This window comes from Chelonia mydas, chromosome 22, assembly GCF_015237465.2.
Source record: "Chelonia mydas isolate rCheMyd1 chromosome 22, rCheMyd1.pri.v2, whole genome shotgun sequence".
Taxonomy (NCBI): Eukaryota; Metazoa; Chordata; order Testudines; family Cheloniidae; genus Chelonia; species Chelonia mydas.
Window position 1 is genome coordinate 5,968,164 of NC_051262.2, and position 18,391 is coordinate 5,986,554.

Below are 18,391 nucleotides of genomic sequence, written 5' to 3' on the forward strand. Positions count from 1 at the left end.
AAACTTGTGAACACGGACCACGATTAGATTTAAACAGACAAGCAAGGGACAGCCAGTAAAGTGAAACAGACAGACACCCAGAACTAGATTGCGGGATGACCGGGAAAGTGAGGCCTGACTAGGATCTTTACCAAGGATAGGTAAAATATTAATTGATCGACCTTTGGTTGTTTTAAAACCCTTTTTCTTCTACTATGCTTTATTCCTGCTGTTAAGATTAAACAGTACCTTGGATTTTAGAAGGCTGTCTGGAAACTGTATTCACCATGTGTCACAGAATCCCAAAGGGAAGAACTGCAGATGCCAAAACCAGTAAGATCTGCTTGGAAAACCATGGTCCATCCCATGTGCCTGGTCTAAGAGTGAAAGAATCATGTGCTTTCACCCCAGGAGAGGTATAAGGCACAAGGCCTAACACCGAAGCGGGTGCACTCAGAGAGACCAAAGTGGGAACAGAGGTGCAGCTAGCCCTGGAGCCATGATATAGCAGTGTAGTGAAAATAAATTCATTCGTGTTTGCGATGAACGCCATGGAAATGCCAGTGACAAAATTATTAACTCTGTCTTCAGAGGAGGGTTTGACTAGTATGCACTAAATAAGGCTCGGGGCAACACATTGAACAAGCAGGAGGAAAAAAATATATGGAATAACTGCTCATTAAGTGAGCACCATCCATTCTGTGCACTGAATGAGGCAGGGGTCATGTGGAAAAAACAGCATGCGACCATGTCATTAAAGACTATATCATAATATAAAAGCGGGGAGGGGGAGAATCTTAATGGTGTGTGTGTGTGTTCGTGTTCAAGACTTTTACTCATATTAAGAATTTGGCCAGATCATCTGTCTGGAAACTGCGCGCAGAGAATTCTGCCCTTTTTGGGTGGGGCTGAGCCATCCGTCTGGCACTGTTTCCCTGTAGGTGGAGGGCAGGCAGGCTTTGGCTAAAGGGAGGCTAAATGTCTCTCCCGCAAATCCTGCAGAAAACGAGTCAGCCTCTGTGCTAGAAGTGTCCCCTTCTGGGTTCCAACAGAACTGTGCCACCAGGAAGCCAGAGGGAGGCCCGAAGCCAGAGGGATGGGTGCATAGGGTGTCTCTATGCAGAATGCTCTCCCTGGCCCAGCTGATAACCTGTCACTCTCATTCTTGGGATGTGTGTTTCCTGGGAACAGAACTGTCTTTTCATCACCCACCCCCAACCCTGCTCATTCCATGAGGGTGAGTGGGCAAATCCCACAGCGCCTGATGGAACTAACTGGCCATGAAGAAATGGTGGTGTCTGTTCCTGGCATTGATGCACCACTTCCAGTGGAAAATCCCACAGGAGGATGAGGAAATATGGCCTTTTGATTGCACACATTGCTTGACTTCCTATGTTCTGAAGCTGATTTGGGTAGTTGGGGTGGAGAGTAGGTTATTGACGGCAGCTATAGCCATATTATGACCGATCATCCTGGATCCCAGCTTCCTGCCGACACAGACCAAAGAGGGGGATATTCTACCTTCAGTCTATTTCAAGGACAGCTTTTCCTTCATTTGTTGCATTAAATGTCCTACCAGGTCACCTCAAACTGTGAGACACTCGTCCTTTAAAATAGCACTTTTCACTGGCTTCATTTCTGCAAAGAGCTTGAGATTTCCATCTAGACTGTGGCTGATATATAGACGGAGGACATGCACAGAGGGGATTTATCGCTCCTGTAAATCCTCTGGGAAGCTCTTTGAATTGCATATAAAGCACAGTGAGTAATTTCATGGCAGGCAGTTTCTAGAGATTTGTGGGGTGCGGTGCAAAGATGTCCTTTTGATAGTGTTTTCAAGGAACAGACGTTGGATGTTTCCCACACTCAATTTATAAGACCTCTTATACATTGTTACAGCACACAGACTACTTTGCAGAGGATACTTCAGATCTTCTGCAATAAACATTTATGAGAGCATCTAATGTCCACAGTTTATTAATACTTGTTCCTAGAATATTAAAAATTGAAGTTCTTCCAAGTTCACACTGTCTGCTACAGGTTTTAGGGTTTAGAGTTCAATGCAGAGCAGGTGAATCTTGCATATAGCAGCACCCCATTAGGTCAGCACTCTGCTCTGGTCTCCCCACTTTTTTATGTATTTATTTACTGCAGTGAGAAAGGGGGAAATGGAACAGAACAAGAGGCACAGAGTGAAAGAAACATGGGTGCTGTTAAATGATGTCAGAGGAAAATGTTACTGCTATTTTTGTAACCCTGCACATGAATTTAAAGAGCAAAAAAGACAGTCAGTGTTTCCAATGAGATACCATATCCCACACCTCTGTTATGGTCCTGGACAGTCACTTAAAGACACCATGACTGTCCCCCAAGAAATCCAATCTTCTAAGGATAGGAAGTCACTGGAGCTACTCGTGGTAAGCATTATGCCTGGAGTTCTAAATAAACATCCTGAAACTTCCAAAACAGTAAAACTAAGGAAGACTTGCCTTGCTTCTGCTGATATTTCTCAGGTACAAAATAGCAGCAAAATAATACTGAGAAAGAACTGGAGGGAGTGGCGGGTGGAAATGTCCAGCCCTTCTTTATCCATTATAAAGAAGCAAAAGAGGGCAAAAGCCCAACAAAAAAAATTTCCTTTGCTGCTGACCTTTAAAGTGAGAAGATAAAAGTATCCAGGAGGAGTTCAGCTGAGGTGGGTAGAGTCGAGGCAGTAGCAGACACGGGCAATAATGAAAAGGTGGCAATAGGGAGATATGCAATTATGAGAGACAATGAAAATAATACTTGGCCCTTCTGAAGCACTTTCCATCAAAGCACTGTACAAACTTTAAGCTCATTAATTAGCCCTCATATGTGGGAAAGAAAGAACCACGATGATAATATTGTGGACAGTGCAGGCAAAAGGAAGATCTGACAGGTACTTGGAAGTGTTGGTGACTCACTTATTAGAGTAACATCAATGGCACCATTCATTAACATTAATGACACCCATGGAAACGCAATCAGTTTACTAAACAGGGATTGTGTGTGAATAATGTATAGCGGGGACATGAGTACACTTCAGTTCCAATTCAAGGGGGTAGAGTAAAGTGCTTCAAAGACATATATGGTGACAGCATGTGACCCACAGCCCTGAGTTCTGTGGGACCATGAGTCATTGCACAAGATATTAAATTAACCCATTTTTACTGCACAGCATCGATCCAGCACACCAATAACTGTACTTTATGGCTCTTGGTCACTTTATTAAGTTCAGCTTATGAAGATTTTTTTTTAAAGTGCACCCAAGGAATTCAGGAGCACAAAATCCCATGATTTTCAATGGAACACCCGTGTTCCTAAGTCCTGTAGGCACTTTGGGAAAATCCCACTTGTAATATCTCCCCGGCCCCTCTCTCTCTCTTTTTTTTTTTTTTTTTTTTTTTTTAAACTATTTTAGGTGAATTTAGTGCTGGTGGAAAGATGTTGTGCTAACAGCTCTGAATAATGAAATCCTCTGTTCACCAGCAGAATGGGCACAGAAGAAGTGCAAGCTTCCCCCCGCACTGACCCTTGCCAGCATGTCTCAGCCCTCCCTTGGAGAAACAACTTCTGCTGCCTTGATGGTTGCTTTGTGCACACATTCCATCCTCGACCTCTCTCTGCTGAGAACGCCCACAAAGGCAACATACCCCATTACCACTCACCTCCCTTAGGCTATAGTTTTGTATAAAATTATGTCAAAGACAACTCCAGATATTCATTCATAAAAACAAGATATTAAAATGCATGTTAGTGAGTCATTCGCAATAACTGCCAAATGGACAGCTAGAGCACGCTGGATCTATCCGTGGCACACTGCAGTCCCTCAGCTCCTTTACAGTGCTTTAATTTTACCTCCTGTTTCTCCTGAGAGGCTGTTGCAAGGGAGTCATGACAACGACAACACAGCGGTTCTTAGCTATCACTGTAACAGTGCACACATCATGGCCATTTAAGATGCTGCTAAACTACAGCATTTAAACCACATTTCTTTTCTTTCCTCTCTGAGCAAGCTCTCCTCTGTTTTGCACGAACAAGACAGTTTTGGTACCATGTATTTTATAAGCACTATAAAAGGAACTGTGTTTTAGATTCAGACCTTATGCAGGTGAGGAGATTTCTGAGTTAACCCATGATGCGAATGAATAACATCAGTACTGCCATGTTAAAATAATCCAATCCTGCTAATCTTATTCTAGAATACTGTTCCACTGACTGCAATGGGATTAGTCATGGAAAAACTGCTTGCATGAAGAAGGATTTTCAGGATCAGGCTCTTACTTTTCCAGACGTCAGAAAGAAATAAAAATCAACATAGTCTATTTCAACTATATCTAGCTTCTGTAACCAAACCTAAGGTGTTAGTATACAGCTACTGCTATCACGTACAGTGTTAGACTTTGGGTTAGGACACTGAGAAGCTAATTGTCCATAATGGCTCTACCTGAGCTCAGCTGGGACTGGTTCAGAGTCTCTGTAACATATGCAGAACCTGGCTTTACACTAGCCATCTCCAAATCTGCATGCAATTTGGGGAGGGGGGGGGGAACGGGGGTGCAGAGAGGGACAAGGTAAGAGAAAGGACAAACATGGTTAATTTAAAAAAAAGCTAACAGAACAAACTCTAGGAGACTAACGATTTCATTTGCAGAGAGAGTATTAACAGAATGAACCCGTCAAAAGTCTGGGTTCTGATCTGATGTGCTCTGAGGCACAGATTCTGTAGGACACACCACACATTCTACACATTTATGAGGGTGAAACTAGATGTAGGCAGCCTACCCACAAGCCTATCCTTTGAAAAGAACTGGGCTATCTGCAACCACATGTAAATATGATTGTTGTCAGCAGGTTCCTAGCACTGGTGTATAAGGATTTTGATAATGGCAGTGCTAGAACCTTGCTAGTACCGATGGTGTTGTGGCTGCAGCTTGCACAGTCCCGGTGTCAGGTGTAGTCAGGACCCAAAAGATATAGAGCCACATTTTCAGAGGTGCTCAGCTCCCGCTGAAGTCAATGGGAGCCATGGATGCTCAGCAAATCTTAAAATTAGGCTCATGCGCTATAAACCTTTCCTCCTAGATGAACATGCATCTCCTTCTAACTCTAAAGAAAGCTACATGAGCAGAAAAACAAAGAAGGGAGATACCCACCCCCTAACACTGGCAAAGTCTGGGGGGAGGAGGGAAACTTCTATTAAAAAATAAAACACACACAAAGTCTTCCTAAATTACTAGAAACAGGAGATGTTTAACTGGGGCCCTTTGATATAGGGAAATACTACAAACAAGAACCACCGGTGTAGAGCACAGATGAATACTTAAGCATGTCAATGAAGTCTCACATGGTATGTACTGGCGTTCCATGTACCGTGGCAGCCAAATTTCTAATCTATTTGCTTCATTTGTATTACTCAGAAAGGGACATGGCTGCCAAAAGAAATTAATTTCACATGAAAAACAAGTAAAACCACTAATAAGCTTTATACCTTTGAGCAGAAATATGATACTTGATTCAGTGTTTGAACTCTTCCCTCTAACGAAACGGTTTTAAAGCAGAGTGAGTCTGAGTGTTGACCTTTCAGGTTGCATTAAGTAACCAGAGAGGTAGCCACTCTTTTTTTCAGGTTACAAAAGGAAAAAAAAAACACATCATCTGAGGTTAACTGCTGCTGAACCCTAGAAAGAATGACATTTCTGGAGGGATCAAGGTTTACTTCTTTCCCACAAAGTTTCTCTGTACAAGAAGAAACGAAGAAGATTCTTCCTCTCTCTGTTTTTTCCACACATCCAAAAAACCTCAAAACCAAAACCCCTCTTGGTTCTCACTAGTACTCATTATCCTCACTGCAAAATTTGTTTACATTGTATGTCAATAATATGGCTTCTTGTGTCAATCGACTTTACCCTCTTTCACAGAGTCTCTGCCCCAATATCAATACCCTCAGGCTCTTTGCTTTGTCACTGAAAGTTGGGATGACAAAGAAAACAGCTCCTTTATGATTATGGACACTGCTGGCAATATTTAAAGAAGGAAAGCTTTCCCCTATTGCATGACCCTATCGGAGACATAAGCAGGCACTGCTCTGTTGCTCTCTTTCATGGCCTCATGGGTGGCCAGTATCCTTCTGCCAAGTCTGTAAGCCCCCACTGCCTCACTGCGGGCATTCATCAAAGAGGCTCCTCATAACTGATAGGAGTGCTGTCAGATGACACCCTTCCTTCCATCCAGAGATGTCTCTGCAATGGTCCCCAAATCCCGGCTGATCCACATAGAAAGATATTCCCATTCCCACATTCCCATTCCCCACCATGCAGTGCAAAGCACCATCTTTAGACCAATTTGCTGGGAAGGGTGGGGCAAGGAGATGGGGACTTTTTAAATAATCAATTTGTTTAAAAGTTTATTCTTTGAATTATGGAAAGCCAAGAATAAAAAAGCATCTTACAGTGGGGGATGTACAAGGGAGGCTCAACATGTATCAGGCTTCCACCTTTAAGATCTTAAATTTCTGACAAGGGGATATAATTTTACTGTCACTGGACTGATTATTATTTGTGTTGCATCAGGGTCTAGAGGCCCCAACCAAAATCAGAGGCCCGCTGTACTGGGCACTAAAAGAATACTGCTCCCAGGTCACCTCACAGAGTCATTCTGGGGCTGGGGAGTGCTTGGTACTAATAAAATTATCTACCCACTTTTAAGAAAATCAGCTTAATTATTTTTCTCCTGAAGATTGTTTTAAAATATATAATGCGCTGTCCGCGCTATATTTAGTTCTCTTCCATCTCCCAACTCTTTAGCCTGTCTTTCCTCCAGCTGACACCCTCATTTTGTTTGGACGGGGGTTATGAAGGTGTTTTCTTCATCTTTGATCATGGTTTTAATGCCATATAGTGACGCTAGCATATTTGGCAGAAGAAGGTTAGAATTATCATTGTCTTTGTTTCCCAGCTGCATTTGTTTTATGTTTAAAGATCTTAAAGGCACACATTGCAATACAGTCTGGCTTTGGCTTCCTTGAACATCCCTCAAAGCATTGCAGCTATGCATGCAAAAGAAAATCAGCTTAATTATTTTTCTCCTGAAGATTGTTTTAAAATATATAATGCGCTGTCCGCGCTATATTTAGTTCTCTTCCATCTCCCAACTCTTTAGCCTGTCTTTCTTCCAGCTGACACCCTCATTTTGTTTGCACGGGGGTTATGAAGGTGTTTTCTTCATCTTTGATCATGGTTTTAATGCCATATAGTGACCCTAGCATATTTGGCAGAAGAGGGTTAGAATTATCATTGTCTTTGTTTCCCAGCTGCATTTGTTTTATGTTTAAAGATCTTAAAGGCACACATTGCAATACAGTCTGGCTTTGGCTTCCTTGAACATCCCTCAAAGCATTGCAGCTATGTATGCAAAAACGAAAGAGAGAAAAAAGGAATAAATGAAAACGTACAAGGGGGGAAGTAGCTCCAAGACGCTGGACGGGCTCCGTGGGCAGGGGATACTGGGAAGGTACAATTAAAAAAAAAAAAAAGAAAGAAAGAAATGGTTAAAACATGCACCCATTCAAAATGGGTCAATTTCAATTCAAGCGTGGCTAGACTGCAAGCAGTGCCATTTCCTTGCAAACCCACATATGGACCTAATCAATCCTGCAAGGTGCTGGAAACCTTCTGAGAGGTGCGGAGTGTCCTAAACCCCACTAAAATCAACCAGGAGTTCAAGGGACTCAGCACCTAACAAGGGGCCTGATTCAGAAAAGCACCTGAACGTATGTTTTAACCTTTATCCCATCCCTGCTGAGCAACACACTTGAACACATGATTTAGTCCCATTATCTCAATGAGATGTAAGCATGTGTTTACGGTCACGCATGTGCTTTGTTGAATCAGAGCCAAGTATGGGAGCTGTATCATCTCTATAAAGATGGACAATTCCAACCAGGAAAGAAATCATCTCCGGAGTTTGCAATATTACATTTACAAAAATAATATACTTCTCTACCTGACTGGGTCCCCTTTTACATTTTATTTTGCTTCATTTCTAATGGCGCTCAAGCAAAAAGCGGCTTTAACTTACTTCTCAGTCTGTGCATGATGGCCCGCAAAGATGTGAAGGAAAGTGCAGGGCTTTGACAACAGGGTTACTCTATTAACTCACTGCAGAATAGCGAGGGGAGCGTATTTGATGTGTCAGCCTGAAGGGCTGGTTTACATTTATAATTAATTTTAAAAACCAAATGCCAATAGGAATCCAGAAGTAATTTTGCACCAGATTAGAACACTTTAAATCTGGGTCCTAAACAAGTTGACTTTGTCCTGTTAAAGTCTTATTATGAGCACTCAACCTGATGGGCTGACTGACAGTTGGTGCCCATAACACCTGAGACATACACATGGAAGATGCTTTGCAAAAAAAAAAAAACCATTTAATAACAAGATGCATGTGTAGAAGAGGGTCCCCCAGTCCTGCAAGGTGTTGACCACCTGCAGCACCTATTAAATTCAAGGGGAGCTGAGATTACATAACATCTCGTAGAACTGGTGTCTAAGTTTGTGAATATTACAAGAACATTTTCAGGTTACTGCACAGAGAACTACATGCATCAGCCCCAGGCACACTAGTGCATTTCGCTCCTTTCCAGCAGCACACTGAAAGTGTAGCCTCAAGCTGGCTCACTAAAATTCCAATTCAATTTAGATTTAACAGGAAAGTTATACATTAAAAACTCAATAATTAATTATTTTTAAATCATAGCTGAGGATTAACAAAAATGGTACTACATTTAATTATACATGTTTTAACAATCAATTTGTGTTTTGTCTAGAGTAACTGCCAGCTAGAATCTATTTCCAGTGGGCATTAACCAGTGCTAACTGGTCTGCTAAAATACAGGATCTGCATTACTGAATCTATGCTGTTTTCTCCCTTCATCTGCATATTCCAGTACATCTTAAACAAAACACTTTGTCCTTGTCTCCAGAGTTTACAACTATCTTATTTTAATGCAGGTTCAACTTCTTCAGCATTTGTTTTGTTAGCAACCATCTCTTAAACAATTGGTGCAACTCAGTTTTACATCTTTGCATTTAAAATGATGGATTCATTTTCAATACTCAATTCGTACCACAGACCTGGATTTTAAACATCTCTGAAGTTCAGTGGGTTATTTGAATCTGGAGTTTTGATTCATCTTCATTATTATGTTAAAAATATTTATTCGTGGTTAACAACTTGCAACACATGTATTAAAATATTAGCTAATCCTCATTAAGGCTTAACACCATATATATAAGTATAATACATATTATATATATGGTGTTAAGCTTTAATGAGGATTTGCTAGTATATATGTGCATATAGATAGTAGATAAGTAAATGTACCTGTTAAATCTAAAAAACCCGAATTCCTTGGTTATAAACAAGGCTGATATTCGGGTTAGTGGTGGCACAGCCCCACTGGAGTTTTAAAGAGTTCGGAGCTTTGAAAGAGTAATGAGTGAGAGAGAGATGTCCCGCACCAACCCACCCCTTCTCCACTACGCTCAGAACTTCATGCCGTCAACTGCTTATGTTTATGCTTTGTTTTCATATTGCACTAATCTCTCCCAATTTAAGAGGTGACGTATGTTCAAACACCTTCCAACAAACTATCAAGCCAAAGTATTTCTGAGACAAGATTTGGTAAGCAAGGCTTTATGCAGGATAAGACACACAATAACAAGTTACATGTTAACAAGCAAGACATACAATGAGTTCATGCATGAGGATAAGCATGATACCCTTTTTTAAATGACATTCAACTACCATAGCGGATATCCAAAGGTTAGTGACCAAAGATGACACATAAAAAGAGATGATGCCTAAAATCATTATAATGAAAAACTGACAAACTGAGATGATATGAACAAATGCACATCCTGTTCCCAGACAACACCTACCAGAGATGAACAATACTGGATGAGAGGAGTAAAACACTTGAAAGGCACTTCCAAACATTCCACTTTGAGGAAAAACACTGATGGTTTTCCCTCAGCTAAGCAGCAGGCTGAAAGTTTAAAAGGCTCACATCTCACCAGAAAGAATAATAGTATCTGGAATGTGTGTGTCATCTGTCATCTCCAAGTGTCCCAAAACTCTTTAAAAACCATACAGCCAGGCACTACTTCCATCTACGGTACCACTCAAGTTCAGTCACCTCTGGGGTGGGAATTACTCATTGTCAAACAGTGCATAGTAACACTACATAATAATTTGGGACAGGAAGTGAAGATTAGAATTCCATTGCCAAATGAAATGGAATTGAAGAAGGTAAATTACAGTTACTCAAACAAATGGGAATTTGGCCAGCACACTCTTGCTCTGTACTATGGAGTTTCTAATAAACAGAAACACGTCATTGGTTGTGGATCTCAACTGAAAAAGGAGAGTGCCTTGCACGGAGCTAGGCAAAATATTTTGTCAAATAGTTTATTCGCTGAAAAATGAAGTTTCAGTCGACCCAAAATTATTCATGAATTTGTGTCGAGTTCAATCCCACTTGAAATATTTTCTGACTTTTGGATAGCCAAAATTTTCAAAAAATTCCATTATTAGTTTGCCCCCAAATGAATTTTTTTGATTTTTCAGAATTGCCAGTGAACCAAAAAATCCATTATTTGCCCAGCTCTACTTCTGTGGTATTGGACTCACTAGAAATAATCTGGTGCACTGGTCAATGCAAATTCAAAAGGGAAAATGCTACTCAAAGAATAACTCTCACTGATTCCTGAAGCACCTAGCTTTATTATGTACTGCCCCATGGAGGTACTCATGGAGTCTTCTCCAGCTAAGCTTGTGAGGTCTCACTGGATCATGACTTGAGATGCTATGTTTGCAGAATAAATACTGAAATACACTTGAAATTAAAGCTTGGTATTTATAAGCCTGATGTTGGTGATAGAGATCATGGTTATAAAAAGACAACTCATTCCAAGCAATATAGGAACCCACTTTAGCTATCATAAATTGGACTGTTTATTTTGAATTAATAAGGTATAGGTCTACATATATATCTACACACAACTACAAATTCTGTATTAAAGCAGAATTGAAACCAATTTAAAGTGTTACACTGGGCTTTCATTTCACAAATGATGCCACTGACGCATTCAGAAATGCTAGTTTTAATTACAAGCTTTATTGTCAAATATATCTTAAAGCAAACTCATGGCAAGAAGCATTTTTTCTTTTCTTAGTCCTTTGAATGTCAGAATAACTGGATAAAATGGATAAAATTTTCACTTAAATCCAGGTTTCCTGTTTTTCTTTAGACAGTTATTCAGCTCACATCTCTGGTGTTAGCAAACACCTCTATAATTAAAGAAACATTATTCCTAAATGCAGCCTGTACCTAGTCCCAACTCTCCTCTTTAGCCTCCAACATCTCATTTTCATTTGAATCTCACTCATTAATTGTACTTCATTTAAGCCCAACCTAGTATTTTATGAGTCTATTAAAGTGTTACTCCCATCACTTCTGCAAATCAAGATCTCAGTCACTATGAATAATAATAAATAGCAGGGCAGGAAATTCTTTGCTTTACATCTGCTTTTCATTAGATTACTTAATCCAGCAAAATCTATGAGCAATTAAACAACACAATCAGTTCTATGTTTGTAAATTCCTTCATGGCAAACAACTCAATGCTGTAGATACAAAACATCCTGAATGCTTTACACACAAAATTCTGATTAAGGAAACAAAGGTCACATTTTGCTAAATATGTTTTACTGAGTCGAAATCTAAAACCTTAGGTTGATTCTGGTTGGAATACCCTACTAAGGTAAAGTAAGGCCCCAACCAATTCCTATTGGAAAAGCATCTCGCTGTTCCCTGGAAAAGCTAACGGCAACACTAAAATATAGATAATTAAAAAGATATCTGATGTGAACTTTAACATGTTTGGAAATTGGTCTGGAAGCCTGAGTCACGCATTATATTCACAGAACGCACACAATATAGGTAGGGGAAATACAGATTTCTCCACATTGTCCCACCAACACAACTTTAACCATGTTGCGGAGGGACTGCTTCTAAAAACTAAAGGAGGACTGTGGCACCTTAGAGACTAACCAATTTATTTGAGCATAAGCTTTCGTGAGCTACAGCTCACTTCATCGGATGCATTCAGTGGAAAATACAGTGAGGAGATTTATATACACACAGAACGTGAAAAAATGGGTGAAAACTGAATGTATCGTTCAGTCTCCATGCCTTGTCTTTTCAGCTGAGATTGCCAGCAAGGTGCTGACCTGGTGCTAATTTGGGGACCTAAGCACATTCTTAACTTTAAGCACATTCTTAAATCAATTCCTTTTCAACAAGGCAGTTAAGCATGTGCAGAAGTGCCCGATTGAACTGGGCCTCTGATGCATTTCTTTGTGATGCTCGATATAAGGCTATAGAGTAAATTTTCAAAAGCATTAAGGTGATATAGGAGCCTAAGTCCAATTTTCAAAAGGGAGTTGGCTACTGGGGAGCCTACGGCCCAGATTTTTTAAGGCATTTAGGGGTTGCTGCACTCTGTATTGCAGCACCTAACTGGTTTAGAAGCCTAAATCTCATTTTCAAAAGGGACTTAGACACATAGGAGCCAAAATACCAATGTTTGTCAATGGGATTTTGGCTCGTAGGTGCCTTTTGAAAATGACGCTTAGCCTCCTAAATAAGTTAGGTGTCGCAACGCTGAACACAGCAATGCCTCGATATCTTTAAAAATCGGGGCCTATGTCTCACTGAAAGCCAATGGCACTTAGGCTCTTTTGAAAATTTTATCCATAGGCACTAGTTTGGCCTGTCCTATCTAAACAGCTCTTCTATATTAGGTCATTTCTCAGAAGAGACTGAAAAACAGAACACTGTTAAAAATATTTTTTAAGTCTCCAGATATGCAGGCTGCTGAGCTGCCTACTATAAATGTAAATACCTCTCTCCATTCACAAACCAGGTTACTTACAATGGGACAGATGGCAATTCAAGATTCTATTTTTAATGTGAAGGTTCTGTTGATTGTAGGCTTAAGATGTGGCTTTGTTTTTTTCTTGGTAGCCTTAAGTAAATCCTGAATGCTTGGGGCCTACCGTATGTACGGGGTAACTATTAAGGAAGGTTAACACTGAGACCTAATAATCCTTTCATGTACTAACTGCAATAGAGCTTGTACTTTTTATACAAAACAAATGTTTTCTTTGATTGTGAAAAAAAACCACCCCTCTCCAGCGTGCTGTTAAAGCCAAATAGAATATATTAATCTATGCTGCTTTATTATCTCTCATTAAGGCTTACTAAGAAACTACTCCCCAGCAATTCGTGACATTTAATTTAATTGTCTGAGCCATATTTAATGATAAACACTTGTGACTGTGATGGTCTTCCTCAGCCTAGCTTATATTAGGGTCTAAAGTTGCCTTTGTCTACATGTTTGGACTGATAAAAACACGGTTGAAGAAGTGAATGACTGCAGTACTTACAGATCAAGTTCAAGCTTTGAGAAATGCATATTGGATTTACTGAGCGCACACCTGCTGCAATGACTTGACTTGCTAATGAGCTGTGCAACAGAGAAGCTAACACAAGTACATTCCCACGTTCCTGGAGAGGATGAAGGCAGGGCAGGGGGACTGGGGCAACAGTGGAAAGTATTCTTTCCGAATGTTCAGCCATTCAAAGCATGCAGATTGATGCACTGCATAGATACCTTAGCGTTCATGACTCTTTACTGGTGAGCCACAAGCCCTGAGAACTAAAACAGAATTTGTCAAAAGGAACTTCACTTAGTAAAATCAATCCCTGGAACGACAGTTTTTTAAAAAAGTGTCAAATTGGTACTCTTGGCAGATAAAACGTATCATTAAGGTGGGTGTTCTCCCAGGCATTCCCCAGAAAAGGGGAAAACCCTTCATTCCCTATCACTCAGTTATCCTAGAGGGACTGCTTGCTGCTACGCTGCATTGTTTTAACGCAGCCAGATCAGTGATTTCAAGATGTTTCCCTTGACACAGAGACAGCAGTTAGGGTGACCTTTTAAAGCAGGATTTATAATAATAAATTTTAAAAAACCACAGAGCAAAGAACAATCTCAGTATCATTAGGATGTGCAGAAATACATGGGGTCATGCATGTGCACCAGTCAGTGGAGTAAGCCCTGAACTAGACTAGTGGAACTGAGAGCAGAATCAGGTCCAACATCTTTTTCTCCATTTAATTTTTCCTTGATCAATTCATTCCCGTAATAATGGTCCTTCACTTTATACAACACCTAGCTATCCAGAAAAGAAGTGGGGTGAGAAAGATGGGTTTGGGCTTTGGATTTGCAGATCCAGAATCAGGGGTGTTTAGGATCTGAGTTCTATTGTATCTAAGGGCTTGTTTATATAGGGGCTACCAGGAAAATTAATCCAAATTAACTACAGTGTGAATTTTAAGTAGATTAGTTAAACCGCATTAAATTCCTGTGTACATGATTTTATTCAGAATGTGAAAGTGGCCTCAATTCTGTTTAACTGAACTTAAGTGAATTAAGCTAAACCAAATTAAGGGACCTTTAAATAAATAAGAGTGCCCACATATGGATTTAATGAGGTTTAACTAATCCACTTTAAAAGTTAAGTTTTGCTGAGTGTTCCTGTGTAGACAAGACCTTACTCCACCCCCAGGTCCCACTGTATGTATCTCCCCCATTGTATCAAAGCTGACATAACCGTTTTTGGATCATCCCTACATTCCATATGGAAAAAAAAATAATGTACTACACTCTGACAAAGGCATCAAAAGCAGGATTGGTGAAGGGAGCGTACTCAGAGGTTGTTGAAGGGACCCCAAAACCTTGGAAGGCTAAATATTTCAAAACACACATGAAATGAACATTGATATTAGCTAACAAAACAAAGAGAATGCAAGACGCCCAACACAGTGTAACATACGGGTGATGCAGCGAAAAACAGATTATGAGAAGTGTAAAAGAAGTGATAAAACGTGAAGCATGGAAAAGAGGAGTTCCATAAAATGTTTTGAATAACTGCACACACGCATACCTGGTTTTGGCACAGAGTTGGTCATAGATTGAGGAACTTTGTCGTTAATTAGCTCAACACACTCACTCGGAAAGAATCCCACCTGTATGACAAGAAAAACAGAAACAGGGTATAAATGCAAAATATTAAAGATCGTATAGTCAAATTATTGTGTGTGAGAAGCCATGTTAGTTACCTTTTCTCTTTTAAGCCTGTTTGTATACTACTCCACAACTGTATGAAACATACACATGGATTAGTATCACTATGATTTTTCAAAAATGATGTAACCAGAAAGTCTATGAGCCAAGTACTTTGTATTGTGTAATACACTAAACTTTGTTATAAATCTGAAAGCTTTTTCCACAGGACATAAATATTTCAGCTTGCAACAAACTATGCGTTTGTTCATACAGACGAGATGGCCTGCAGGCTGAAGTGAAATCTGAGGGGTGCAAAGCCGTGTTCTACTCTACACGAGGGTTAATTTCAAACACTCTGCGTACTATGGAAGGGGAAACTCTTCAGCTCTTGATATATCACTCAGCTAATTCAAAATGTTAGCAGTAATGATGTCTTTTCCACTGCCAATGTATTACACTCACAGATATCTTCTATGTTCATTGCTTTTTTAAAAATTAATTTAAATGCAGGCTAATATATTTGTGCATTTTTCTCTCGCAGTTGCTTTCAAAATGCCCTGTTACAGAAACATGCAGCTGCCAGCTCAGGGAGCACATTAGGGAATGAACGATGCAGCACTGTTTACTTTCAGAGTCTCTACAGCAAACACTAAGATAGTTATATCGTTGCTTCTAGACATCTTTGAACCCACTCCACACAGCTGTTTCTTTCCAAAGAAAACACGGCACATGCTCGGGACATCTCCATCTTGCCAGGTTAACAACAAACGTCACTAACTGCCATTTAAAGGAGAGAATTTTTAGTTGCGCTTGTCTCAACAAGTTCCTGAATTCATTTTGTTGGTACCAGTTCTAAAGACTTATATCCTGTAAGAGAGTCACCTTTTCTTCCCAGCTTCTCAAGAGATCATTCTTTCAGGGTCACAACCAACCCCTTATGCCTTGTTCTGACCCACTTTAAATCTGTGTCCTTGCCTTCCATACAAAGTTTTCATGATTTTGTATAAGAAGTGAGTTTAGTCCAAGAGTTAATCTCTACAGATGCAGCAGGGCACTGTTAGAGCATGATCCAGGATTAAAGGATTTGGCAATGTACTAAAATTAATAGTGGGGATGATATATACTTAGACAAATGCAAGGTCATCTAAAGGTAAAGATTGCTGCACATCTTAAATCAAGCGGGGAGAGGTTGGGTTATTGTAACACAATCATAAATAATGTTTCTATTACCACTGTAATTATACTTCAGCCTTAGTTTTTATGCCAGGCCCATGGTAGCTCATGATGCCATCACGGGAAGACACATGAGGCTCTTAAGCAACTTTATGGGGAAACTGTTCACACCTTAGTGAATCTAAGCAAACAGGAGGCATTACTGCTCTAATAGCAGCTACCAAACAAAATGAGAACTTTTCTTTTTCATGGGCTAAGGATAGGTTAAATCTCATCCAAAGGATGCACGTCCCTTTAAAATTTACACAACGATGAGCGAGGAAGCTGCAATTTTAAAACAGCATTGCTAGTTTGGGTTTCATTATAATGATTTACTGCCTTATTGACAAGTTAATGTCTTTGGTTTCACATATGCTGTTTGCCAGATAATTACATTAGTGATTGAGGTGGAGTGGAGAGAAAAGCCCCTCACTAATACAACATCAGGAAGCCCAGGAAGAATTTAATTTACTTACTCTGTTCCCATTGCCACATCTAGTTAGTACTGCATTTGCTTCCTGGCATACAGAAGAGTGTACATTTCCTTCTCTCTCCTTCTCTGGGGTCTCCGGCACTTTTTAAAAAATTGTTTATTTAAGCCACAGATAAACCCATATAAAACACCCTTCCAGGTAACAGAATTCAAGAGGATGATGATACTTTGCACAGTGTCAAACAGGGACTTCAAGTCTGACAACCTAATAAACCCCACCCTCTATTTTCTCTTCGCATCAAAAGCATCGTCATCCATTATCTAATGCAGAGAGTCATCTTCCCCCACTAGCATATGCCAAACACCACATCACAACAGAAGACCCTTCATCAGAGTGCAGAGAAGCACCACCGACTGCACAGATTCCTACTGTGGCTTAAAAGGCAATCTTCAATTTTATTTTCTATCTACATTTCAAGGCCATAACGCAAGCTGAATTTAGGAGGGGCCTTCACACCATGCATGAAATTTGCTTGAAAAAACAGTGCTGGGATAAGCCCTTGTACTAATGACCTGCTGCAGGTTTTGCTGTACTTCAACACCTACATGAAAATAATATACACTTATCTTGCCTCTCGGAGTCTCAGTTTACTCCTCTGGAAGACCCTGATTCAGGAAATCAAGGCGGGTATGTAAGTGCATGCCTATAGTTAAGCGTGTGCCTAAGCAATTTCCTCAAATGGGTGTAATGATTCTTTCTTTGCAGCCGAGGTCTGATGTTTGTTTAATGCTTGCAAAGGATTCAGTGAAAGGGTCCACAGAAGGGTAAAGAAATTATTATTAAGACATTTCAGGGTGTTGCCATATTTCCTTGTATCACAGGATACTTTGGGAGACATAAGACCACTCTACTATACAGATATCCGGGGAAGTCCCGGATGACTGGAAAAAGGCTTATGTAGTGCCAATCTTTAGAAAAGGGAAGGAGGAGGATCCTGGGAACTACAGGCCAGTCAGCCTCACCTCAGTCCCTGGAAAAATCATGGAGCAGGTCCTCAAGGAATCAATTCTGAAGCACTTAGAGGAGAGGAAAGTGATCAGGAACAGTCAGCATGGATTCACCAAGGGAAAGTCATGCCTGACTAATCTAATTGTCTTCTATGACGAGATAACTGGCTCAGTGGATGAGGGGAAAGCGGTGGACGTGTTGTTCCTTGACTTTAGCAAAGCTTTTCACACAGTCTCCCACAGTATTCTTGCCAGCAAGTTAAAGAAGTATGGTTTGGATGAATGGACTATAAGGTGGATAGAAAGTTGGCTAGATTGTCAGGCTCAACGGGTAGTGATCAATGGCTCCATGTCTAGCTGGCAGCCGGTATCAAGTGGAGAGCCCCAAGGGTCGGTCCTCGGGCCAGTTTTGTTCAATATCTTCATAAATGATCTGGAGGATGGTGTGGATTGTACCCTCAGCAAGTTTGCAGATGACACTAAACTGGGAGGAGAGATAGATACACTGGAGGGTAGGGATAGGATACAGAAGGACCTAGAC

At 40.4% G+C, this 18,391-nt stretch overlaps 1 protein-coding gene across 4 annotated transcripts in view; it reads right to left on the minus strand.

The window, feature by feature from the left end:
* The window catches only part of ARHGAP32 (Rho GTPase activating protein 32), a 266,577-nt gene that overhangs the window by 81,044 nt on the left and 167,142 nt on the right, over window positions 1–18,391 (minus strand). For 2 of the 4 annotated variants that reach the window (XM_043534160.1, XM_043534159.1), the window contains 3 exons: window positions 15,076–15,157; window positions 7,454–7,504; window positions 4,448–4,522 (listed from right to left, as the gene is read on the minus strand). In XM_043534160.1, coding sequence (XP_043390095.1) covers window positions 4,448–4,522; window positions 7,454–7,504; window positions 15,076–15,157 — 208 coding nt within the window. The remainder of the gene's footprint in view (window positions 1–4,447; window positions 4,523–7,453; window positions 7,505–15,075; window positions 15,158–18,391) is intronic. The other 2 variants (XM_037882261.2, XM_043534161.1) reach the window with 1 other exon arrangement.